The 27,010-nt window shown below is 42.4% G+C and overlaps 1 protein-coding gene across 5 annotated transcripts in view; it reads left to right on the plus strand.

The window, feature by feature from the left end:
* The window catches only part of adamts10 (ADAM metallopeptidase with thrombospondin type 1 motif, 10), a 50,007-nt gene extending 24,009 nt beyond the window's left edge, over positions 1 to 25,998 (plus strand). For 3 of the 5 annotated variants that reach the window (XM_028999772.1, XM_028999773.1, XM_028999771.1), the window contains 16 exons: positions 271 to 417; positions 1,107 to 1,317; positions 2,985 to 3,092; positions 3,176 to 3,321; positions 3,405 to 3,468; positions 3,554 to 3,656; positions 10,061 to 10,194; positions 11,021 to 11,144; positions 20,321 to 20,401; positions 20,489 to 20,652; positions 21,319 to 21,445; positions 22,495 to 22,624; positions 22,724 to 22,928; positions 23,656 to 23,832; positions 24,453 to 24,612; positions 24,745 to 25,998. In XM_028999772.1, coding sequence (XP_028855605.1) covers positions 271 to 417; positions 1,107 to 1,317; positions 2,985 to 3,092; positions 3,176 to 3,321; positions 3,405 to 3,468; positions 3,554 to 3,656; positions 10,061 to 10,194; positions 11,021 to 11,144; positions 20,321 to 20,401; positions 20,489 to 20,652; positions 21,319 to 21,445; positions 22,495 to 22,624; positions 22,724 to 22,928; positions 23,656 to 23,832; positions 24,453 to 24,612; positions 24,745 to 24,854 — 2,191 coding nt within the window. In that variant the 3' untranslated portion in view covers positions 24,855 to 25,998. The remainder of the gene's footprint in view (positions 1 to 270; positions 418 to 1,106; positions 1,318 to 2,984; positions 3,093 to 3,175; positions 3,322 to 3,404; positions 3,469 to 3,553; positions 3,657 to 10,060; positions 10,195 to 11,020; positions 11,145 to 20,320; positions 20,402 to 20,488; positions 20,653 to 21,318; positions 21,446 to 22,494; positions 22,625 to 22,723; positions 22,929 to 23,655; positions 23,833 to 24,452; positions 24,613 to 24,744) is intronic. The other 2 variants (XM_028999774.1, XM_028999775.1) reach the window with 2 other exon arrangements.
* The last annotated feature ends 1,012 nt before the right edge of the window (positions 25,999 to 27,010 follow it).

Below are 27,010 nucleotides of genomic sequence, written 5' to 3' on the forward strand. Positions count from 1 at the left end.
TGTAGTATATTTTTAACCAAAAAACACAATATCCCTGTCCCTGTCCAATTTCCCTGGGCAGTGGTGGCCTAGCAGTTAAGGAAGCGGCCTCGTAATCAGAAGGTTGCCCCACACAGTGCTCCCCAGGCGCCTATCATGGCTGCCCACTGCTCACTAAGGGTGATGAGTTAAAAGCAGAGGACACATTTCTTTGTGTGCACCGTGTGCCGTGCTGCAGTGTATCACAATGACAATCACTTCACTTAACTTAATGCTCCCTCTCTGATTCAGGTTTGGGATGAATCACGATGGCGTAGGTAATGCATGTGGGTTCCGCAGTCAGGACCCCGCAAAGCTGATGGCTGCCCACATTACCATGAGAACAAACCCATATGTATGGTCGGCCTGCAGCCGAGACTACATCACCAACTTCCTTGAGTAAGTCTAAACTCTTTCAGCTGAAACTTACTGCCTGCACTTTCCAGCAGGAGATTATGTCAGTTCCTATCCATGTCGTAACACTGATACAGTCATTTAGATCATGAAAAGTACAGCAACAATATGTAATTATAAGTCATTAAAGTCATTAAACTCTAAATGGCAATCAGAATATCCTGACCAAGCAGGTTTTACTATACACTCCATTTATCAGAATACCTGGATCACATTAAAATGTTGATGTTGAATGTTGAAAATGTAAAACCTGGGACAAACAGTCTTTTAGCACCAAAGACACACCTAAACCTAACCATAAGCCATAATTTCTAATAAGTTGTCGCTCTCATCTCAGGCTTCCCAGCAATGCCTGTTAAACCCCTACATATGGTCCGGAATGCAGTAGCCCATGTGGAATTTAATGAATCAAAAAAAGGCACAAATCATTAATCGCTCCTTCACTGTCCATCTTGAAGACTTGTTAGTTCAGACCTTGTTAGTTCTTCTCTTTAAGATAAAAACCTCTGCCAAATAAGTACAATGCAATGTAATCGTAATGTATATCAAGTCTACACAACAGTTTTGTCAGCAGGATGTCAAAATAAAGTGTGATGTCTTGGAATACCAACATTTAGGATTTAACAGATAATTGTAGAGAATAATGAACTAATGTTTGTTGCTTTCTCCTGAAGTTCGGGTATGGGTGGCTGCCTCAACAACATTCCCCCGAAGCAGGAGTTTGTTTACCCCAGCACTGCCCCTGGCCAGGTGTATGATGCAGATGAGCAGTGCCGCTTCCAGTATGGCATGAAGTCGCGGCAGTGTAAATATGGGGTACTCACCTTCCTCACTTACCTGATTCATCATCCCAGCACAGCCAGGACACAGGGCAGAAGCACATGTGTGGGTTTCTGCTTACAATCCCAGAGGATGTGGTTTCGATTGCTTCTGCCGTTGCTTAGCTGCATTCCTGCTGTTCGGCCAGTGGCTTTGGCTTTCACACAAAAACCTCACTGTGGCTTCTCACTGAATTCCGACCTTGGAGAAAATTAATTCTTCTGCACAGTATCTTTGTTGAGTTGCACTGCTGGGGTTTTGATGCACCTTTTATAGTTTTAGACATTTTTGCTTCTGCTTAATTTAAATGCCTTCCTTTACAATATATTACTTCAAATTACATAAAATCAATGTTAGTCCAGCCATAGACGTTTTCTAACATGCTATTGTTGTTGAGTTCTCATGTATAATATACATTAGGTACGGAAAGTATTCAGACCTCTTTAAATTTTTCATTCTTCGTTATATTGCAGCCATTTGTTAATTTAAGCTAATTTTAAACAAAGTATTCAGACCCTTTGCTGTGACACTCATATATTTGATTCAGGTCCTCTCCATTTTTTCTGATCATCCTTGAGATGGTTATACACCTTCATTTGAGTCCAGCTGTGTTTGATTATAATGATCTGACCTGGTTAAGAAAGCCACACACCTGTCTATATAAGACCTTACAGCTCACAATGCATGTCAGAGAAAATAAGAATCCTGAGGTCAAAGGAACTGCCTGACATGCTCAAAGACAGAATTGTGACAAGGCACAGATTTGGCCAAGATTACAAAAATGTCTGCTGTACCTAAGGTTCCTAAGAGCACAGTGGTCTCCATAATCCTTAAATGGAAGACATTTGGGACAACCTGAGCCCTTCCTGGAGCAAAGTACCATCGCCACTAGGGCTACACAATATTGGGAAAATATGTGATATGCAATATTGTTGTTGAATATTGCGATAACAATATTTCTTGCCATTTTCTTTCTATGACATTTCCCTAGAGAAATGGTTTTTAAAATATTATTATTATTATTAGCTATTAATTTTCAAAGCATGTGGATTGTCTCTGGACATTTTCTCTCGTCTTGCAAGAGTTTGCTGCAGTGGGCACTCGGCACCTGTGATTATCCCCTTACACGCCACTCAAACACAGACATTTCTCAGACCATGGTATCGGTCCCCGGTATCGGCGGACTTTTAACGAGTATCAGAATCAGAAACGTATTTATTCGCCAAGTAAGTGCAAGCACATACAAGGAATTTGATTTGAAAAAAACAACAACAACAACAATCAACAACAACAACAACAACAGTACTTTTGTGGTATCGGTGCATCCCTACTATGAATTCAGACATACTACTCGCCTCGGATACTGTTTTTCACATATAATATATTGTGTGGCGGTGGACCAGCATGCCTTGCAGATTCTTTTCCCAAAAAGAATCATGGCTGTATTAGATCAAAATGGTCTACAACTAAATACTGAGCAAAGGGTCTGAATACTTAGGAGCATGTGATATTTCAGCTTTTCTTCGTTAATAAATCTGCAAAAATGTAAACAATTCTGTGTTTTTCTGTCAAAATGTGGTGCTGTGTGTACATTTACGAGGGAAATTTTTGCAAATGGCTGCAATATAACAAAGAGTGAATTTGAGCACTGCAAAGTGGCATTAACCAGGATTCTGTGTGAACAGAATCCTTAACAATGCATTCAATCGGTGTGTGTGTGTATGTATGTGCAGGAGGTGTGTAGTGAGCTGTGGTGCATGAGCAAGAGCAATCGCTGCATAACTAGCAGCATCCCTGCAGCTGAAGGAACCATTTGTCAGACCAACACCATTGAGAAAGGGGTGAGAAAAGTGGCCAAAGACCTGTGATAAGTGAGAGGCTTTCAGCAAGGTATGTGTGGGTTTGCATGTGTTCTTTTTTTCAGTGGTGCTATAAGCGGGTGTGTGTGCCATACGGGACAAGGCCTGAGGGTGTGGATGGTGGATGGAGCCTATGGTCACCATGGGAAGAGTGTAGCCGTACCTGTGGAGGCGGAGTCTCATCCTCTGTTCGTTTCTGTGACAGTCCCAGGTGGAGCGAGTATTTGTATTTGTGCAAAGAATATTGCTGTTGATAGTGTTTACATGACTATTTTCTATTTTTCCACTTTTTAGGCCGACTGTAGGTGGAAAGTACTGTTTGGGAGAGAGAAGGAGGTTCAGATCCTGCAATATTGATGTGAGTTTTACCATCAGTCACTCTACACTAAAGTGTTTAGTGTTGATTCTAAACTGTGTGTGTGTGTTTGTTTGGTGTGTTTTAGGAATGCCCAGCTGGATCTCAAGATTTCCGGGAGATTCAGTGCTCTGACTTTGACAGTGTACCTTTCCGGGGTAAATTATATAACTGGAAGCCTTACAGAGGAGGTATGTTTTATAGCTGTTTATGCCATTGTTGTATATAAAATAAGCAACTGCAGTGTATGCAGTAATTTGTAAATAAGGACAGTTTTTTTATAGAACACACCTATATATAGGCCAAACCTACACATTTTTTAATTACATACATAAGCTGCACTTTCAAAATTCATATTCAAGATTTTTATTTGTCACATGCATAGTTATTAACAGTACAAACCAACACAACCAACGCAGTGAAATGCATCCTAAACCACTCTGTTTTGACTGTGCATTGTTATAGAAATAAATAGAAATACATAAAAAAATAAATTATAATAAAGGAGAAATAAAATACAATACAAGAAGAAGAATACGGTTAGGAAAAAGTAGTAGTACTTTGATGTAGTACAGATTTGTGCAGTCATAGTTTGGATCACCGCCGTGACATTTCTGGCTGAGAGCCAGTAGGGCTGACTGTGTTCCTTGTCTGGGAGAAGGGATTTCTCAAAATTTCTCTTCAGCTAGGAATGAAAATATTTTGGTTGGGGTTACTTCTGGAACACAACTGGAGAAACAGTAATTTGGAATGGTTCTGTCAGGATTGCCTGCAGCTGGGCTCCACACCGGAATCCAATCCTGACGCCCCATAAATGCCGGAAGTTTCCGCCCGTTCGGGGTCGCTGGCATTTTCGTGAACTTCAGTTGGTAACACTGTTTATAATTTGAGTTCTGGCAATCGCCACACGCCTACGGGTTAGTTTTAGTTTATCTGTATTTAAGTTAAATCGTTTTCGGCCACCGCGCCATTGTTTCTTTGAGTTTATTGTTTGTTTATAAATAAAACCCTTCCCAGCATGTCAGACCTCTGCGCTTCCTTCCCTCGTAAGTCCGTAGGCGTGACAGGTTCTGCGCAACGCTTGGAAAATTCTTGAGAGGGACAACTGGTCAGTCAAAACTATGTATAAAACATATGCAAAAATAAAAAAATGTATTTGTATTAAATATATGCATTTTAGACTAAATATCTATTGTTCCTTTTATTAATGGTCTTTATTGACACTTTCAAATCTACATAATTTTACAAGTCTTCGTTTTAGTTGAGTCTTTAGTTTAGTTTTAGTCATTTTAGTTATTATTAGTCTTAGTCATGTCCAGACTCTACGTTAAGTCTCTACAGACGTCATCAGACATGGCAGTGGCATTGGCCCCTCCAGAAACCTGTACACAAGAACCAGGGCTGATCCTTCTGGGCATGTGCAGGCCCTGTCTCTGCACGTCTCTGCTGGTGTCTCAGGGCATGTGCAATGACTTCCACTGCACGCCCCTTCTGCCACCTTCAGCCTTCCTCCCTGCAAAACACAGGGGAGACAGTTGACCATACCACAGGGAGGTGCCCTCTGAGCACGTACGGGCCCTGCCCCTGCATGTCTGTGCTGGTGTAAATATGTGACACGTTGCACAAGCTCTGTCAATCTGATGTTACCTGGCATGAAAGAGGCATGGCACAACAACAGAGGCATGGTTACAAGAATGAACAGTTTCTAATTTATTAACACCAGTAGATTACTATTGTATTTGCATGTAAATATTTTATGTAAAAATTGTACCAATGTTACAGAAAAGCCCAAAATAAAAGAAAGGAGAAAGGGATAGAGGAAGAGAGAGAAAAAAAGCCTTAAACCAGTCTTCAGCAGCCTGGCCCTGGCCATGGAGTGGTAGTAGCCTAGTGGGTAACACATTCGCCTATGAACCAGAAGACCCAGGTTCAAATCCCACTTACTACCATTGTGTCCCTGAGCAAGACACTTAACCCTAAGTTGCTCCAGGGGGACTGTCCCTGTAAATACTGATTGTAAGTCGCTCTGGATAAGGGTATCTGATAAATGCCATAAATGTAAATGTAAATGGCCTAGGAGAAACAAGAAGAGAAAGGCCCAGAAAGCTGGGGATAGGGGGAAATCTCCCAGCTCCCGGTGGAGGGGGGGGACTCCAACCCACAAGAAAAATTATTTTATACAGTTGACTCCCAAAAAGTTCCCACAGACCAATCAAGATTTGTCATTTTATGTCTCTGCCTTGTTATTCTTGTCGTGACACCTCAAGCCATTTGCTGGCTTTCAACTCACCTCACCTGTTTGGCTGAGGCGCAGCTTGACAAAGATACAGACGGGGGACCTTCACGAATGACAAAGGAACAAAATGCCATGGACCTGGTAATTCCCATCTTAAAAGGACCTGGTATTTCCCATCTTACACTGGTGTCTCCAGCTGTCCTCCCTGCATTGTGCCCATGGACCACCCATGGACCAATAAACCACCTGCAGGGCTGTGCTCTCAAGCGACGTGCAGCTCCTGCCATTGCCGGGAGCTTCGCCAGACCCCTCCCGGCCTCTTCCTGACCACCCCACTGTAACCTCTTGCCTTTCCACGCCATCATGCCCTGCCCTCTCGTCTGCGGGTCAGGGACCTCCTCCTCTGGGTTCTGATCAGCAATGCCACCTGGGGGATGAGAAGAGGGTAGACAGGGGCAACATACGGACACCGCACACATGCACACACAGAGAGAAAGACAGAACAGCTGGTCCTCTCGCACTCCCTCTGGTCTCTCTGTGGCCTCCTCCGGAGGTGGGAGTTGGAGTGCTGACTCAGGGACTTCAACGCAGTCACCCAGCGCTGTCACCCCTCTCACTGGCTTCACCGTGGGGCGACTTCTTAACTCTGGGACTGATTGCTGTCCTGTCTGTCTTTTTCTTCCTGCAGGGGACTGGTTGCTCCGTCACTGCAGGCTATAGTGGGGGCATGAGTGTGGTGGACACCCAGAAACAGCTCTACCGGCCCGCTTGGAGTGGTTGAAGTGTGCGGAGCGGGCACGGGAGGCTGCAAGGGCAGGAGGGCAGGATGCAGTGCTGCTGATGGTGGGCGTGCAATGTAGGTGGTAGGCGACCCTGTGGACTCTGGCGCCCCAGGTGGTGGTGGTGGTAGGAGTGAGCAGGGAGCAGGTACAGGTGACTGCCAGGAGGTGCCGATGTTCTCTGCTGGGGGCTGGAGTGTTGACAAAGCACTTCCGGACTGCAGGGGAACATCAGTGCAGAGGTAGAATGAGTTTACGATTAACGCAGCAGAGGCTACTTTTAGGCAGGACCGGCAAAGCAGGATCTGATTGGCGATGACCCGTCACACTTTTTGCCCAGCATTCCACCAGACCACAAAATGCCTCCTCCTTGCTCTCATCATCCTTGCTCACCAGGAAGTCACGTGGGTCCACACCGCACTGGCAGCGATCCAGGAAGGGCACTTTGAGAGTCACAGACCCTGCACTATCCGCCCACCAGCTCGCCTCGTCCTCAATCTTGTCACTGTTGGTGTCATCCGGATCAACAGGGAGACTCCTTGGGGGTCCTTGTCTGACATCGCGAACACAATGGGGAGGTGCGTCCTCCACGCACAACGTTCACACCACTTCCTCGCATCTGCCGTTGGCCTCCTCGTCACTCTGCCCATTCACCTGCAGATCGTGCCTCTTCCATAAATAACATCGAGAGCTTCTGGGTGATGTGAGAATATGTTAGTCATCCTGTGATAACGAAATATGACCAAGACTACTTGTTCTGGACAGATGTTGTCAGTGAACAAGTTGTAAAAGTATAGGCTACAGACACTCAGCATTGAAAAACTGATGCTAATTATCTGGCAACATTCTCTAACAGCAGTCAAGTTGTCATTGTTTGTGTCAAACATGTTGTGAATTTGTTGCAACATTCAAACAAAACATTTGTTGTGAATGGGAATTAATCTGTTCTTGAAGTGATGCTTGGAGCGCCTATGGATGGGGCAACCAAATTTTTGGAAGATTTCGTTACAAGTAACAGAATAACATGAAGAATTCCAGAATGCCTTTTCAATGGTGGTTGTGTTGTGTTTTCGGATTTATTGTCTAAGCCCTTTCTTATTTTGATTGGCTAGTGGTAGACAGGCTTTAGGACCCAGAAGAGAAGCGTGTGTTTCATGCTGTGTCTCCGGATAGGAGAAACAGAAACCGTGATATAGTAACACGATTAAACAAGAGGAAATAATGTGTCCTCTCATCTTGTCAACGAAAACAAAGACATTTTATTTTGGACACCGTAATTAGTCTTGTTATTATTTATCAACAATATTACATAATATGACCAGCATTCACGTTTCGTCTTGTCTTCATTACGTCAAAAAGGTTTGTTGGCGAAGACATTTCAACATTTTCATTGAAGGAAACAACACTAGCGTTAATCCTTCATTTAGTAAAATCCTTTGCAAACATGAAAAAGAGCATGTAAAGGTGCATTTTATGAGCATAACGTACATAACTCTCTTTCCTTTTTCATGGCTGCTTTAATGGAGGGCTACAGGAACATGTGGTGTACAGAGAGGAGTTCTTTCAGCTGCAAGAGTCCTCACAGCTGTTAAAATACAAGCCCTTCTGAAATCAGTATGCATTAGGGTAACACTGCTCTCTTTTTCTCCTTCCAGTAACCTTTTGGTCTTTCTGATTTGGTGCACATTTGCCTCTTTCGTTTTTGTGACATTTTGGTTTTCACTTGATTGTCTTGAAGCAGTGAAAGAGTAGCACAGTTTTGTCTTTAGCACTGTTGCTGAATTGGAATACCATTCTTTTATTCATTCTCCTCTGCAGTGTTGGGGATAGTTACTCAAAAAAGTAATATATTACATATGACATATTACTCTCAAAAATAGTAATGCCTTACTTTACTTTATTACTCCCTGGAGAAAGTAACTAGTTATATTACTAGTTAATTTTTTTTTCTTAATTACTCTATAATTGCCTGAGATGCATCAGATGGAGGGAGAACATACAAAGGAGGAGTGTTCTTTGGGGTCTTTATTACACCAACAACAGACTGGCACTGTCTAGCACAAATAACTACAAACAACTGTACTTGTGCAATCAAGTACAAACAAGTATTAACTTCCTCAATGTTTAACGAACACCATCTGGTGCAAACAATCAATCAATTCGATTGTCAATTTAAGTCCAAACTTCTTCTGAGCTGCTCGTTCATGTCACTCTGTTGCTTCGCAACAAGCTTGATGTGTCCGTGCTGTCGCTGCAGGTGCTTCTTCAAGTTGGAGGTAGAGTTACAAGCGGTGGAGACCAGCTTTCTCCCCGGGCAGAGTGTGCACTTCACAGTCAAGTTATTTTCCTGCCGTTGAACATATTCAAAATAATGACTGAATCTCCACCCGTCGAAACTAGCTTTCTGTTGCTGGGAACCTTCCTCTGAAAAAGAGCTTGCCGTTGTTGACGCTTCCATTTTTCCCCATCTGTCTTTGCGGGTGCCGCTCTGCTGCCGGGTGTCGACCAATCGGTGATGGTAAATGATGCCTCGTGCCAAACCCAGACCAATCACTGTTCCGTTCACGCCCCCTCCCCTTCCCTTCTATTCTCTGTGTTGTGTACCTTGTGTGTGAAGAAGGTGCTACTGGCAAATGTAACGCAAGTAACTAGCTCAGGAAAACTGTAATAATATTACCATTTTCAGACGAGTAATGCCTTACACTACTAGTTTCTGAAAAAAAGTAATATTCTTACAGTAACGCGTTACAAAGTAACGCGTTACACCCAACACTGCTCCTCTGTAACTAACATTCTTTATATCTCTTAGTTCTGATCACCTAAACCAGTCACAAACTCCCACTTTGTGGATCCTGCGGTTTATTCAGGGAATTCCTAATGGATTCTGCTGCAGTGCAGATTGTTTACACATCCAGTCTCTACGCCAAGATCCCATCATAATTTACAGTGGTGCTTGAAACATTTCTACATGAACTTTACCAAAATTGTTGTCAGATATATAAACCTGTAGGATTACCAGTTAATTTACAATAAGGTGTTTTCTATCAATAGGAGTCAGGTGTGAGGTGCCCTGGCTGTTAAGAGTTAATATTCTATAAAACCAGGGCTAGACTGTATAAATGACTGGGGCGACGGTTCATCTTTCAGAAGGACAGCGACACTAATCACACAGTGGCTTCAGTGGCTCATTGAGTGTCCCAACCAGAGTCTAGACTTGAATCCAATTGAACATCACTGGAGAAATCATAAAATGGCTGTGCACCAATGCTTCCCATCCAACCTGATGAGAGGATTGCAAAGAGGATTCATTTTGAATTCATTCACTCCCAGACATGATCCTGCAGAGGTTTTTGGTTATGTTTGTTTATGTATGTGGCATTGGAATTGTTTAGGTAGTTTTGATATTTGTGTTCCTTTAGGCGAGATTCTCCATGTTAAGATGATATGTGATATGTATGTATTGGTACATGTTTACATGTTTATATGTTTAAATAGTTTGAAAAGAAACATTGAATATTTTTAGTAATATTTTCACTTCAATTAATTAGTAAAATATTAAAGAGTCAGTGATGTTGCTCAGGTGGGGTGAAATCATGCTCTCTGAATTGCCTGGCCGAGGGGTACAACTTCTACACTGAGCGTGCGCCAGTGGTGGTGGATGGCACACCATGCCGAGAGGACTCTCTAGACGTCTGTGTCAACGGAGAGTGCAAGGTGAGTGGAATTCTCCAGTCCTCTCCAAAAAAGTCACGCTGAATGTTCTGTTTCTGGCTGCATTTGGAATAGTCTTAACAAAAGAAATACTGAAAGAAAGTTGGATTAGTAATCCAAAGAAATAAACAACAGTGAGACATGAGAAAGAAAAAACATCATTTAGAGCAACACAAAACCACAAATTTTTAATTGGTGGATTTATATTTTGCTTTTTTTTTTTGCTGTTCCACAGTGTTTTTGTTCAGTCTACCTGTTGACCACACAGCTATTTTCTGTGTGGGGAAAGGGAGAACGAATGGTAGAAGGGGGAAAGAGAACTCAGTGACCTTCCAACAGCATTGTAGGCAGCTGAACAGGATCACAGCTTCTTTCTCTGCTTTGATTACACTCCCCTCCTGCTGTCATTCTTTGGAAGTCCTCAGGCCCTTACTATTTGGAAGTCAACCCACCACGAGACTGCAAACAATACTCTTTAATGCCAAATTTTATTTTAAATGTTATTTTTATAAACCTCATAATTTAATTTCATAAGCCCCATAAATTCAGTGTAAGAGAGCATAGTGAGAGAGAGAGGGAGAGAGAGAGTGCATGAGTGAGAAAGGTTTGGGAGCAAGAAACCGTCTTTGAGCATGTGACCAGTCTGCAGAGATCCCTTTGGAAACATGTTGTGTTGTGAGTAATGTTATAGATCTCCACAACTTAATTTGTAATAGTGAGCACAAATGAGAATTAAATATAGTAGTGTTCAAATTTGCAGCATTTACTTCTGTCCTCTGAAGACTGGCAAGAAAATAAAGTATGACCTTTTCACACTGCGTCCCTTCAGCATGTTGGCTGCGACCGGATCCTTGGCTCAGACATCAGGGAGGACCGCTGCCGTGTGTGTGGAGGAGACGGCAGCAACTGTGAAGTCATTGAGGGGGACTTCAATGAGTCCCTACCTAAAGGGGGTAAAGTAATGATCATGGAAGTATTGGGTGTCAGGGGGATTGTTGCTTTCTGTTCAAAGTTAATGGTCAGTCCCCTCTATTGTTCTTACTTTGTTTTGAGGATTGATGGATGGAATATTGGTCTTTTGTGCTGAAACTTTGCAATCTTCTTTCTCCACCCAATGAAGACATGATGAACTGGACACTCAAGCGGTTCATCTATATTTCTGCCGAGTGTGGTTTTACTGTTAGCCTTGATATTCATTGTTATTCTGAAATAAGGAGAGCAGTCTGGTCATATATCAAAGTCAAAGTCAAATTTATTGTCATCTCACCATATATAAGTGCACAGAGAGATGAGATTCTGAAGCTTTGGGGATTCACAGTGTGCAAAAAGACAAGGAAGTGCAAATGGAAATATAAAACACAACACAAAAAATGTGGACCTTGTGCACTGACCCATAATATAGTGCAGGTCAAGACAACTATACAAACCAGAAAGACAAGTTGCAGCAATATGGTAAAATACACTTTATTGGGAATGGACATAAACAAAGCCGTCCCCTCTGGTTCGGCTGTAAATAGAGTCTGTGCGGCTTGTCACTACTGCATGCCAGCCTGCCTTCACAAGACCTACACTTTGCATAGCACTTTGAAGCACTCCTGCAGGCCAGCAGTCCTGGACATTCACACATATGTTTTATGTCATCTGTTTGTGTTTTTATGTAACATACATGTTACATAAAATGTATGTTACATAAAAACACAAACAGATGACATCACACACAAACCAGACAGAGGGAGGCACGGGGGATGGGGAACCCTCGTGCTGTGTATTGGAGAATTGCTCTCCTAACCCCTGGTGTTGCCTGTTTAAATCGAAGCCCGAATCATGCAGGTGGAATCAGCGTCAGTTGTGACCGATCAGGGCTCCTCCAGGGAAGCTGTACGGCACAATAATAGAATAGATCAGAATATTAGTAGTAATAGTGAAATGACATGGTATGACAATGTTAATAATAATAATAATAATAATAATAATTACAAACCAAAATTCCATAGAAATTTTGATGGGCCTGTCGGGGCATTGGTTGCAGCAGCGGATGTGGCCTCCAGAGCTGGTGTCAGCTGTAAGATCAGGCGGTATAACTACAGTAGCCGATGTTACAGACGGTCACATGTGCTAACAGGGAATAGCCAAGATGTGACCAGAAAATAAATAAATAAATAGATTCTTTGCATGTCTAACCATCTGGACACAGAGTCCAAAACAATCCTATATGTGTTGTTTGGCCTCGCCTCAACTCCCGTATCATTAGCTTTGACAGCTGGTCACAGGGAGCTGAAAAGTTATTCCTCTGCACAATAGTAAATCATACTTTTTAAACTTTGAACCCAATTTGAGGGCGGCCCGTTCAACCTACCAAAATAAACAATATGTTATGTTGTGCATTTCTGTGCTTTTAACGGTCTTAGCGTGGCAGCCTGTTCTTTTTTGTCTTTTTCATAGTTTTATGTTTTTTTCCGGGTTTTCCAAACCCCTGTTGGCGGCATGAACTCGTCCCATATGTCAAATCATAAAATTTGTTCTAAAAAAATGTAAAAAAAGTCTAAAAAAAAAAACATTTTTTCACACTTTTTCTAGTTTGGTCCCGGATTGTGGCTGTCCTGTCGTCCCCAACAAAGCAACCAATATGTAATTTTGTGATACACCCATTAATACACATGCCAAAAGGTTTTAACTTTTCATATGAATCAGCACTGTCTTACTAATGCAAATTTTATTAATTCGCTAGAAGAAAATGTATTTAAGAGTGTCACTGAAAATTTCCGAGCCAAATGTCCATTGTGTTCAATTTAATGCAAGGGATCATTACAAGGGAGCCATATTCATAGTTTACCCAAGACCTCTGTCCCATATTAAGAGACTTAATATGAACATCTTTCTTGTACATCCTGTCTCTTTCCCTTGACGAGGTCTGATAAAATGGTTATAGGAGAGGATTGCTGAGAATACTCTTTTCTATCGTTCACATCAGCATTTAGCAGACGCCCTTATCCAGAGCGACTAACAATCAGTAGTTACAGGGACAGTCCCCCTGGAGCAACTTAGGGTTAAGTGTCTTGCTTAGGGACACAATGGTAGTAAGTGGGATTTGAACCTGGGTCATCTGGTTCATAGGTGAGTGTGTTACCCACTAGGCTACAACTACCCTATCAGGCCTCATATGGACAATATAATTAAAAAGATAACCTGAATTTGATTTAATAAGTAATGACACTGGGGGCATGGTTTCACCATTATTGCATGTGGGGTTGTAAGCAGTATTTTGAATCTGATGCAGGGAGCTACAGGAAGCCTATGGAGGGAACATAACAATGGAGTGATGTGGGAGAATTTAGGATGGTTGAAAACAAGCCTGGATCAGGAGGTTGAATAGCGCCAAGAAGACCACCCAGGAGTGAGTTACAGTAGTCCAGTTTGGAAATGACCAGAGATCGCACAAGTATCTGACAAATACTCTTAAAGTTGTGAGGTTCCGGTTGTGTTTGACTCTGTCAAATGCTGCTGAAATGTCCAGAAATACATTCTTCTCGGAGGCATGACCAATGTAATAGTTTCATAGCACATGTAATCCGTACTGAGTAGTTGCCCCTGAAAATGTAAATAATCCAGAGTACAAGAATGAAGGATGCACGATAAGAGTATTATCTGGTTTATTTTTTTATAAGAGTATATAGTTGTTCTTGTCACGTCCATGCGGGAATGACGCGGCGGGTGAACGGAGAGGAGGACGAGGAGTGACGAGGAATGGAGGACGCTTTCACCTGACATCACGTAACAGGGGTTTAATTGGTGACTCACAGGACAGGGGAGACATCCGAGACGAAGACACTGGTGAACATAGAACATAACTTCAAAGACCTGACCGCGGACAGAAACGAACAGGGCAGCTTTATACAATTAACACAGGTGAAAACGATTAGGGAACATTACACAGGACAACAATGAAACTCCGGTCCGGATCCTGATCCTGACCCGGACCGGAGTAACCCCCATTTCGGACCGGATCCTGACAGAATCCCCCCTTTTATGGCACGACACCTGGCGGGCCAGACGGAGCAGTCCATGAAGGAGGGGGGAAAAGTCCATACACAGTCTTAAATGGTCCGAGTGGACAGGAGGAATCGAACGGAATCGATTCGTAAACCAGAAAGGATGAGATGAACAGAGGAATGATAAATGACTGAATGAATGAATGAATGGTCCAGTATTTCAGATGGACGAGCGGCGGATGTCCAGCGCAGACGGCTTCGGGCTAGTTTGGTACCGGCACCTCGTCCGCCGTCCGCATGCGTCCGCCGCTCCCTGTCAGTCTCCGGCTCGCCCCGCTGAATGGCCGCTCCTCACCTTCAACGCCGCCAGACACGGGACTGAGAGGCAGGGGTCGGGACCCTGCTGAAAATGAAGCCATGGAAGGCCAGGGACAAGGAAGCTGGCGGCGTCCTCCCGGCGAGTCGCGGCTCCTCCGATCTCAGCGGGGCTGCGTCAGGTGGCGTCCAAATGCGGGTCAGGTCTTTCTGTCACGTCCATGCGGGAATGACGCGGCGGGTGAACGGAGAGGAGGACGAGGAGTGACGAGGAATGACGAGGAATGGAGGACGCTTTCACCTGACATCACGTAACAGGGGTTTAATTGGTGACTCACAGGACAGGGGAGACATCCGAGACGAAGACACTGGTGAACATAGAACATAACTTCAAAGACCTGACCGCGGACAGAAACGAACAGGGCAGCTTTATACAATTAACACAGGTGAAAACGATTAGGGAACATTACACAGGACAACAATGAAACTCCGGTCCGGATCCTGACCCGGACCGGAGTAACCCCCATTTCGGACCGGATCCTGACAGTTCTTGGTAGTCCAATTTGAATATGACCAGAGATTGCCTAAGTATCTGACAAATGCTCTTAAAGTTCAAATCAAATTCAAATTTTATTTGTCACATACACAGTCATACACGGTATGATGTGCAGTGAAATGCTTTTTGCAACTGCTACAGACCACAGTATTGCAAATGTTGCAAGTAAACAATGAACCAATGTGCAAATATTGCAAACATAACCAAATATTACACTTTTACGTCTTTAACATAAAATATGTGTAACTGGTAGGGTGAAGGTGTGCAAATGAGTTACAGTTTTTTTTACAATGTTTAAAGAAAAGAGAAAAAGAGCCATAAAAGAAAGAGCAGTAAGGTAAAAAGCGCAGAGTCATTTTGTGCAAAGTGGTTTTGTGCAAAGTGGTTTTGTGCAAAAGAGTCCGAAGTGATTGGAGGTGAAAGTGTATGAGTTCTATGTACTGTTGTTGAGAGCTTGGACCGCCTGCGGGAAGAAGCTCCTCCTCATTCTCTCTGTGTTGGACTTCAGGGAGCGAAAGCGCTTCCCTGATCGCAGCAGAGAGAAGAGTCCATTGTTGGGGTGGGTGAGGTCCTTCACTATCTTCCTGGCCCTGGTGCAGCACCGTTTGCTGTAGATAGATTGAAGGTCAGGGAGCATGGTACGGATGATTCGTTCGGCTGATCGAACCACCCTCTGTAGGGCTCGCCTGTCCTTCATGGTGCTGTTCCCGAACCAGGTTGAGATATTTCCCGTCAGGATGCTCTCTATGGTGCAGGAGTAGAAGTTCCTGAGCACCTTGGAGGGCAGTCTGAAGTCTCTCAGGCGTCTGAGGTGGTAGAGACGCTGCCGGGCCTTTTTCACCATGGTGTTGATGTGACAGGACCATGACAGGTCCTGCGTGAGGTAACGGAAGCTGTCCACTCTCTCCACTGGGCTCCTGTTGATGACAGGTCTGGTAGGTCCTCTCCTGCTTTGTACTGAAGTCCACTATTAACTCCTTTGTCTTGCTGACGTTCAGGTGGAGATTGTTCCTCTGGCACCAGTTCGCCAGATTTCCATTTCTCGTCGTTGTCAGAGATCAGGTCCACCACGACAGTGTCGTCAGCAAACTTGATGATAGTCAAGCGTTCTCTGTGCTGGCAGTGTCCTCCCGTCTGCAGCTGTTGGAGCCGCTAGCCGTAGCATCGCTAGCGCCTTTAGCTGCAGCCTCGAAGCGAGCATAGAACGTATTTAGCCAGAGACACGTCCGCGTTCGTCGTACCAGATGTTGGTGCTTTATAGTCCGTTATAGGTCGCGGAGCGACCTCCTGCAGTTCGCATAAGGCAGTGTCCGTGTCCGCTTTTGGCGGAATGTAAGCGGCGCTGATGATGACCGATGTAAACTCCCGAGGAAGGTAAAAGGGACGACACTTGATGATAGTTCCAGATTCGGCGAGCACGAATTTGTGAGGGGGGCAATGGAATTGCACCAGTTCCTATTTACCATCAAACACACTCCGCCTCCCCGTGTCTTCCCCGAGTCGCGTGTCCTGTCCATGCGGTGGACCGAGAAGAACTCGGCTGGCTGGATGGCGTGGTCCGGCACCGCTGGGTTCAGCCATGTCTCGGTGAAGCAGAGGAGGTTGCAGTCCCGGATGTCTCTCTGGAACTTTACCCTGGCCCTGAGGTCATCGAGCTTGTTCTCCAGTGACTGGACGTTGGCGAGCAGGATGCTAGGCAGAGGTGTGCTGTGTGCACGGGCCCTCAGCCTGTTCCTGACGCCGGCTCGTTTCCCCCGGGGCCTTCGCTTCGCGTCGCGTCCTTTGTTCTTCCTCAGGATTTCACTCAGCCAGCTGGGATCCGGAAAAGCAGTCAAAGTCTTCGTACTGTAAGTGCATTGTATACTAATAGAAACAAGAAAAAGAGGGTTTAAAAAACAAAAACAGAATTATCCATGACCATTTTCATCTAGTTATAGTCAACAAAAACTGTTGACATTTTAGTCTAATTTTAGTCAAGGAAAATTTTTTTTTCTCTATTTAACCCAGTCAATATAGTACATTATCTAGAACAGACAAAGGCAACATTGTCTTTTAGTCAAACCTATTTCATAATTTAGACAAGGTTATCTTATATTGTATATTATTACATTATTCAGAGCTGGCCCTAACAAATTTGGAGCCGTAGGCACAATTTTGGGTGGCGCCCCCTTGCATTGCAGTAAAATCAAATGCTAGTGTGTATTTAATCAAAAGAACCTGAATAGCTTTGTCTTAGAAATTATTTAAATAAACCAATTGCAATATTAATATACTTATACAGAAATACAAAAAAAATGACAATCCCCATGAGTAGAAGGTAAAGGCTAATTAGATGGAGGGCTCTCAAGTTTTGAAGACAGGTAAGAGTGACATTCCACTAAATTCAAAATCCACCACTGACTCAGGAATGGGGGTGTTTCATTAATAAAATTATAATATATTATTAGTGTTGTTGTTGTTATTAATTGCTCAGACTTGAAAAACAGACAGACAATTCAGTTAAATTATTTAGCAAATGTGAGAATTTGTCACATCCCATGATAATGAAATTTGACTGTGACTACTTTTTATGAACAGATGTTGTCAGTGAACAGGCTGTTAAGGTTTAGGCCACAGACACTCAACATTGAAAAATTAATGCTAATTATCTGGGAAACATTCTCTAGCAGCAGTGAAGTTGTTTGCGTTAAACAAATTGGGAATTTGTTGTAACATTCAAACAGAAGATTCAGAAGTACTTCAAAGTTTTCAAACAGAACAGAAGCAATTGGAATGCTTTGGTCAGTGGGGTTAAGCAACAGTCTGAGCTGCTGCTCACTGAAATAAAGCTAAAGCACTCTTTACACCTATCGCAATTTCTAGCCACTGCAGGACAAGGTTATTATAGTTAACGAAAACGAACGATAAAACTAAAACTAGAATTGAAAAAGCATTTTCGTTAACTGAAATAAAGAGTTAAAAAAAAAACGAAAACTAACTGAAACTGTTTTGTGTGTATACAAAACGAACTTAAACAAACTAATATTATAGCAAAAACGTCCTTCGTTTTCGTCTTTGTAATAAGCCTTTTGGGTTGAATTAAAATCTATTTACTTCACGCTGCCAGTTTTAAGCCAGGTTTTTGACCATTATGGTAACACGTGGTCTGTGACGTCACGTGTCCATAGTCTGTCCGTGACGCTGCCAGCTAGCGTGATGGCTGCAGCGAAAGTCGGAAGAAAGCAGAAGAAAGTCCTATTTGGGATTTCTTTGATTATGACAGTGGCAAAAATAAAAGTAAGTGCCTTGTTGTAGAAGCAGGTCATACAATATGTGGAATACTTCTCATGGGGAAAAACCCCACAAATCTGAAAGTCCATTTGAAAAGCTCACACAAAAAGGCGAACCAAGAGTACCTGAACAAGCTAGCCTCTCGCCCGCCCTCCACCGAAAGAGAAGCGGTAGCCAGGCCAGGTAACATGGGAAAGGAACGTGATACTACAGCATCCATAATGGACTGCTTCCACCGCCGACCAAGTAGCTGCTGGCTAGTAAATACGCAGGAACACCACAAATGAGAAGAAGCATTGGTAAATATGTTTATTAAGACTGGAATGTCTACACGACTGTGTGACTCGATTACCTTCAAAAAGTTCACCACTTCACTCGAACCAAAATTAAAAACACCCGGAGCTGCAAGAGTCAATAACCTTATCGGAGCTAAGATGGATAAGGCTATTCTGGTGATTTTGATTCATGCACCTGACAAATATCCTAATTTACAAAAAAAAAATAAAACTAACACTGTAACTAATAAAAACAAAACTAAGCAATTTCAAAATATCAAAACTAATAAAAACTAGTAAATCTGCCTCTAAAAACTAATTAAAACTAACTGAATTTGAAAAAAAAAAATCTAAACGAAATAAAAACTAAAACTAATGAAAAATCCAAAACTATTATAACTGTGCTGCAGGACTGCAGTAACTAGTATTAATGTATATCTCACAAAGTGAAATTTTAATTATAGGGGACCTTGAAGTGATGCTCGGAGTCCCTATGGATGAGGTGTACGAAATTAAAGTGAAAGTGAAGTGACTGTCATTGTAATACACAGCACATGGTGCACACAACGAAATGTTGTTTTTAATCCATCACGCTTAGTAAGCGACTGCTGACAGGCACCCGGGGAGCAATGTGTGGGGACGGTACTTTGCTCAGTGGCACTTTGGCAGATCGGGATTTCATCCAGCAACCTTCTGATAAAGGGTTTGCTTCCTGAACCGCTAGGCCACCGCTGCCCCGTAGATAGCCACAGTTTACACATGAATATGTGTGATTGTGGCCTCTAAGGGCTTCAAAATGATAGGATCCATGCAAAATGGTGTCACTTGATGGATGTCTGACAATTCTTAGTGCAAGAGGAAGATTTTGTTTAGTTTTGTTTCGCAAGAGGAAGATTTCGTTACTAGTAGAATAACACAAAGAATTGAGACTGTTGTCTAGGACTTTTCTTTTTTGATTGGCTGGTGCGTGACTGGCTTTAGGACCCAGCGGAGCAGCGCTTGTTTCATCTCCGGATGGGAGATACAGGAAACAGAAACCACAATATAATAAAGCAATTTAAGGAGAGGAAATAATGTCTCGTCAACAAAAAGGAAGAGACATTGAAGAGAGGCAAATGAATAGAGGTTATTTTAGAAGTTACTTAAGTAACCTCTTATAAATTCAATTGTTAAGATTCTGTTATTCTGCACCAACCAAAACCTTTAAAATTTCCAACATAAAACATTATCTGCTCTAAAAATTATCTAATGTACAAATAACAATCAATGTAATACTCTCTTACTCACTATCCATAACCACTTAATCCATATATCCATGTCCCAGGACATTGAAATGAATGATAAAATAAATCATAATAAATACATTTGTGACTGTTTGCTACTGTCACGTCCGTGAGCTCAGGGGGGAAAGAAGTGCAGAGGCGGGACATACCTGGAAACGTTTATTAACAATAAAGGGAAACAAAACCAGGCACAAGGGCCAAAAACAGCAGAAATTAAGGGGAGGACTTAAACAAACCAGCAGGCGATTGCCAGAACTGAACAACACATAAATCATGTCCACAAAAGAATGTCTCAGCCCTGACTGGCTGCAGTGCCTTTTAAACCCAGTCCTGATGGGCCCAGGTGACTCCAGGTGCAGCCAATCCTGCTACTTACCAGAAAATGTTTAATAACAATGCTCTTTTATTGCTCTCCTTCCTGTGCATCACTCTGCTTGACAGGTTATGAAGAGGTGGTCCGAATTCCCAAGGGCTCGGTCTTTATCTACGTTCAGGAGCTCAATATCTCCTTCAACTACTTGGGTAAATTGTAACTTTCTTATCCAATTGCTTGGATTTGCAACCTTCTAAATTCATATAGCAGGGGGGAAATGACTTCTTTTATTCCAGTTTTGAAGAGTAAAGGAGATCAGTTCTTCATCAATGGCAAACTGACCATAGACACACCCCGACGGTTTGACATTGCAGGGACCACTTTTCACTATCGTCGACCTGTGGGCGAACCTGAAACTCTGGAGGCACTAGGACCAACCAACATGACCCTTATCGTCATGGTAACCGCACTCAGAGTATAGCCATGTAAATGCCATGAAACAGATAGGAGCCATTTGTTAAATACAAATGATATTAAAGGTTCATGTCAGGTAAGTGTGGCTGGGAACAGAAGAACGCAAACTCAACAAACAAACATGGTGTTTTAAAGGTGTGGACAGGAACATGCACACACATTTACATTTACATTTACGGCATTTGGCAGACGCCCTTATCCAGAGCGACTTACAACGAAACAAGGGTTAAATAAAGAATGACAGGACAAGGATAAATGTATAAGTTATAATAGGAAGACAAAGCAAAACACTCAGAAGGAAGCCAAGCAACTGGAGCATCTGGAATCAAGACAGATTGATTTCCAAAACAAAAAATAAAGCATCAAAACCTTTACTCAGATAGACAGAGGCAGTGTGGCACAGGTGAGGGCAAAAATGGGCATATTAAAAATTACACAAATTAAAAGTAAGATGTGAGTGAGGGAAAAAACAGTACAACATCAAATGTTCTACTGTTCATACAGAGCCCAACATAGAGCTCCAGGGGCCTCGGAGGGTGGACTTACCATAACTTTTCTTAATGTAAATTGAGATGACCTCCAAGCCAATTCATGTGATGTTAGTCTTTTTAAAGAATCAGTAATGAACGTGTATGCTTGTGTAATTGCATAGGTGCTAGTGAAAGAAGAGAACCAAGGCATCCATTATCGTTTCAACCCCCCAGTGAGCCGAGACTCCCAAAATGGATACGCCTGGTTTTACACTTCCTGGACCAGATGTTCTGCCCTTTGTTCTGGGGGTAAATACTCACACAGACACTGACAAACAGTCAGACATACAAATTCTCTACATATAGATTCTCTCAACATAAACTCTCATACATGTGTGCATTTGAAGTAAAAAAAGTAAATAAAATTACATAATACAAACAACTTACCTACAGTGGTTCCAGATTTTGAAATGTTACTCTAATTGAACACAGCTCTGGTAGGGGTGGCAAGGCAGGGCGGTGGGCATATACACATATATTGCATTTGTGACATATTTTTGAGTGACCAAATTTAAGCACATTACATTTTAATGTTACAACAATCTTCACGTCAAACTACAATAAAATAGGATGAAAGTAAAATACACAAAACCACAGGGAGCCGTAGTGCAAGAATGAAAGAGCTGCAGGTTGCCAACCCCTGGTATGGTGGTAGTAGCCTAGTGGGTAACACACTCGCCTATGAACCAGGTTCAAATCCCACTTACGGGCAGGGGTAATGCAGAGGACAAATTTCACTGTGTGCACTGCACTGTGTTTCACTGTGTGCACATGTGACAATCGCTTCACTTTAAACTTTAATTGTGTCCCTGAGCAAGACACTTAACCCTAAATTGCTCCAGGGGAACTGTCCCTGTAACTACTGCCACAGATGTGAACTGTCCCTGTAACTACTGATGCTCCATTCCAAATCAATCTGTTTACTCAAAGTAATCAATGATGTTAGCGCAATACAAACATACACACTGACCCTTTTAGCACAGAATCTTTGTGAAATGGGTAAGATTTTGGTAAGATTGGCAGACTTGGAAGTCTTTTCACTGTCTTTTCACTTGGAATTATGTGAGTTAATGATGCTGAGACAATTCCAAGACAAGAATAAGGGCTTCCACTGGTCGAATATACTTCAGTTTAGAATACAGGGGTGCAGAATTTCTGCACATGTCTTTATTTATTCCTACATTAGAATACAGTGGTTGCCAAGTGAAGATTTTTCTGGCTATGCTCAGTAGACTAGACTTTCTACACAAGCATCGCATTGTTCTCACTTTCTCTCTCTGGAACACTCTCTTTTTCAGGGGTTCAAATCCAACAGGTTGTCTGTAAGAATCAGGCAGACCACTCTGTTGTCTACAATCACTTCTGTGAGAAGAAGAGCAAGCCCAAGGACAAGAATAGAGGCTGTAATTTAGAGCCCTGCATTCCAGCGTGAGTCCACATATATATACATGCCTGCTGCCAAATTATGATTTGCTGTGAATACGGTTTGTGTGTGTGCGTGTGTGTGTGTGTGTGTGTGTGTGCCAGCTGGTTAACTGGAGAGTGGTCAGAGTGCAGCCGTAGCTGTAATGGGGGTCTTCGTACACGTGAGGTGCTGTGTAAGAGGAAGATCTCTGGCTCAGAAGAGAAGATCCAGGATGACTCCATGTGTCCCCAACCCCGTCCCTCTCTCACTCAGCCTTGCAGCAACCACAGCTGTCCCCCTGAGTGGCTAGCTTTGGACTGGTCTGAGGTAATGACTATACACCACTCAAAGTGTCAAATATTGATATCTTTGTGTATCTTTGTCTCTTGCCTGTGGCCTACATTATTAACCCAGCTCACTTTATCAAGGCTGATTAAACCACTTTGAAGATATTGTATTTGGTGCCATCTGCACCAAAATACAATCAGCCCGAAGTTTGCGCTGATACAGTGGCAGTTAGGGCTGTGCTGTTTAATTACAGCCCCATGCTGTAAAGAAATAGTGGCCAAAGGATTCAGTATGTTCTTACTGTTTTTTATTTTATCTGAGCTGATTCACCCATCCATCTCATTAAAAGGCCACAGATGTGATCATTCAGGTCAGTTGGACTTAAGGAATCCCGAGATAGAGTGCCACCTTCTGGTGGGAAGTGCTATAGTAGAAAGTGTTGCAGGAATGAAGCAATAAACTGCAAAAATATATGATCCATAATAATAATTATAAGCCACCCAGCCTTAATAGTCTCTTAATATTACACACCAATGAAAAGTCAGTTTCTTTTCTTCAAGATAGAGGTAACTGCCAAGTGTCTCTTTCTTGTTTTATCTATTTATGTAAAGCTATGCTAAGAGCCAGTTGGATAATGGTGCCTTTCGTGTGTTATAATTTCACTCTAATGTATTATGGTGTATTTTTATTAAGAGCTATTGTGGTAACTATGGTGATAAACTACCTCCATCTATTTCTCTGTCGACATTTTTTAATTCATCATCAGTGCATGCCTAGCTGTGGTCCAGGCTACAGGCACCGGGTTGTTCTCTGTAAAAAAGGAGAGAGTGGGATCACACTTCCTGAGTCTGAGTGCCCCAAGCAGAGCAGACCCACCAGCAGGGTGCGCTGTAATCTACAGAGATGCCCTCCTCCACAGTGGGTGACCGGACCCTGGGGTGAGGTGAGCAAGGTCCTCATAGTTCTAGAATTGAAATGCATTTTATAATAATATATTTATTTATTTGATCAGTCAACTCCTCTCCTGTCAAAAATATGATTACTTCATGTATCTCAGCTGTTCAGCCAACTAATGATGAAACATTTCCACTGAATTAAACAAACACAATCTAGACTTTCCTGGCTTTGAACATTGTGGCAACAGTTTTGGAATAACCCAAAAGCAGGACGCATACGCACGACGTAACAGGACAGGGATTTTAATACATAACACGAGACAGGGGAACATCACCACACAATGACCTGGCGGTGAATAGACACGAACAGGATTGCTTTATACAATTATATGATTATGCACAGGTGAACACGATCAGGGAACATTGCACAAGACTAACATGAAACACCGGTCCGAACTCCGGACCCGGAGTCACCCCTGCCGGACCGGATCATGACAAGTATAAAAAAACTTGATTGGCTTACATACTCTAATGCACTTTTCTCAGACCCAATGAAAACTGATGAGCCTGAGCTAACAATGTTACTACCTGTAACATTGTGTAAGTGCTGTTGGTGTTTAATAGTATGTGGTACAGATTAATAATCCACTTGTTCTTTCATCTTCAGTGCTTTGCTAGATGTGGCTTGGGGCAGGAGATGCGTTCAGTAAAGTGTCTGACTCACACTGGCCAGTCATCCAATGAGTGTCCTGAGGCCCAGCGGCCTAGTGCCACAAAACAGTGTAGGAGCAAGTGTGACCTCAACACCCCAACTGAGAACCCTGAGGGTCAGAGTCCAACGTTCATACACTTTTTACTCTCATTATGTGACATGGAGGTTTTGGTTAAGGTCTCTGCTCAATAATATGCACTGTTATCCTTTATTTACTGAATCCTGCTTTTTGTTGCTTCTTTTACAGAATGCAAAGATGTGAACACAGTGGCCTATTGCCCTCTGGTGCTCAGGTTTAAATTCTGCAGCCGTCCATACTTCAGACAGATGTGCTGCAAGACCTGCCAAGGACATTGACATCGTCCTCTCAGATGCTCTCCACGTTCTTCTGAAATTTTCACAATTTTTTTCCCTTACTCTGCTGGTTCACCTCCATGCTTCTGTCTCAGCTACAATAGGAGGGGATCTGATTGGATAAGCCCATCAGAGAAAAGGAGAGGGATTAAACAAACACTTTGTGAGCTGAGCTGTGAAAGCAGACGCTCTGCCTCAAGACTACAGTGGAAAACTGTACATCTTATTCCTAAACCCATAACATCATCCAGATATTTCACACATTCTCAGCCTTTATTTTTTGTCTCAAGAAGAATACCTTAGGCAATGCAACTGAAGATAAATATTGTTGATTTGGCTATGTTTTTTATTATCATTTTTGTACTGTTGTAACAATTTGAAGTTCATGGTGTGTGTTGTTTTAGCGTCATTAGACTAGATTACACGGTGAACCAGATGTTCGAAACAGAAGTCACAATTGGCCAGTCACAGTGGCATTACGTAGTACTGAGTTTCACATTCATATGACACACCAGAGGCCAATATGAATTATATTATAGCAAGAACACAAGATTCTTACAGCTTTACCTGCAGATGATTTATTCTGAAGGGAGAATTTAAAAATGTTCAGCAAATACCTTGCGATGGCTGTTTTTTTTTGTTTTTTTTGTTTGGTGCGTTAGAATGGTGCTTTTTTCTTTTTAATAATTTTAAAGGCATAATTTTAAGATCATGTCAAATGAGTCAAGTGCTAAAGTGCTATAGAAATCACCGTGGAACTTTTAGTTTTTAGTAGCTTTTTATTTTTGTTTTGACACACCCATTGTAGTATGTTGTTGGGTTATTTCAGATTAATTGAAACATCTTTATTATAATATATATAATGAAGTGAATCTGTGGTTTTGAACAATTTTCTATGTTAATAAATGCCAACATAAAATGTACAACCATCACTATTAAATTCCCTCAGTCTTTGTGTAGATCAACTAAAATTAAGGCCAGTAATTTTAATAAAGAATGGTGCTCTGAGGTCACACTGCCTTTTGTCCAGTAGTGAGAAAACCTTGGACCTTAGCTGTTGCATGACCTGCTGCTAAATGAGATCTGAGATGGCATAATCATGTAATAAATGACATAAAGAACATATTAAAATCTGAACATCTGAAAATATATGTCTCTTGAACCAGCATAAAAGGTAGCCTTTTCATACAAAAGCGGAATGTACCATCATGCTTGGGGACCAAAAGACATGACAAACTCCTAGCACTCCAAGTCTGTATGCTTGATTCAGTCAGAAGCAACGGCAGATGGGGGCATTGCACGACTGATTGTGGTATATTTCGAACCAGATTCCCGTGATGGAGTAACCACTTCTGGACCGGATCATGGTCCCTCAATCTGCTCCCAGCTGTGACCCTCTGTACTTTGGGGCAGTGGTGGACCAGCGGTTAAGGAAGCGGCCCCATAATCAGAAGGTTGCCGGTTCGAAATCCCGGTCCGCCAAGTTGCCACTGAGGTGCCACTGAGCAAAGCACCATCCTCACATACTGTTCCCTGGGTGCCTGTCATGGCAGCCCACTGCTCACTAAGGGTGATGGGTTAAAAGCAGAAGACGTATTTCAACACCTGTTGAGCACAGGGAGTGTGGCAGGTCGTAAATAACTAAAAGCTCACTCAGGTACTGCGGGGCGAGATCATTTAGAGCTTTATAGGTCAATGTTGAATTTGATGGGTGATTGTAAGACTGGGGTGATTTCCTAATTCTAGTTAGAACTTTGGGTGCAGCATTCTGAACTAGCTGGAGTTTACTCATGCACCTACTAGAGCATACAGACAGTAATGCGTTGCAGTAATCTAACCTTGATGTGATAAAGGCATGGACCTTTCTGCATTGTGCATTGAGATGATATTTCTTATTTTTACAATATTTCTAAGGTGAAAGTATGCTATCCTAGTTATATTATCTACATGCGAATAGAATGAGAGACCTACATCATTGAGGAACCCTAGATCCTTTACTTCAGAACTTGGTGAGATAGAAAGTGAAAAAAAAAATGTGTTTTTCCAGGAGTAAGTGTGTTTTTCAAGGTCAAACATAGTTTTACAGAAAAAGAGCCTAAAATTCATGAAATTTCAAGTTTCTATGTTGTAAGAAAGAAAAAGTTGTAAAAAGATTAGAA

The sequence above is a fragment of the Denticeps clupeoides genome, chromosome 13, assembly GCF_900700375.1.
Source record: "Denticeps clupeoides chromosome 13, fDenClu1.1, whole genome shotgun sequence".
NCBI lineage: Eukaryota > Metazoa > Chordata > Actinopteri > Clupeiformes > Denticipitidae > Denticeps > Denticeps clupeoides.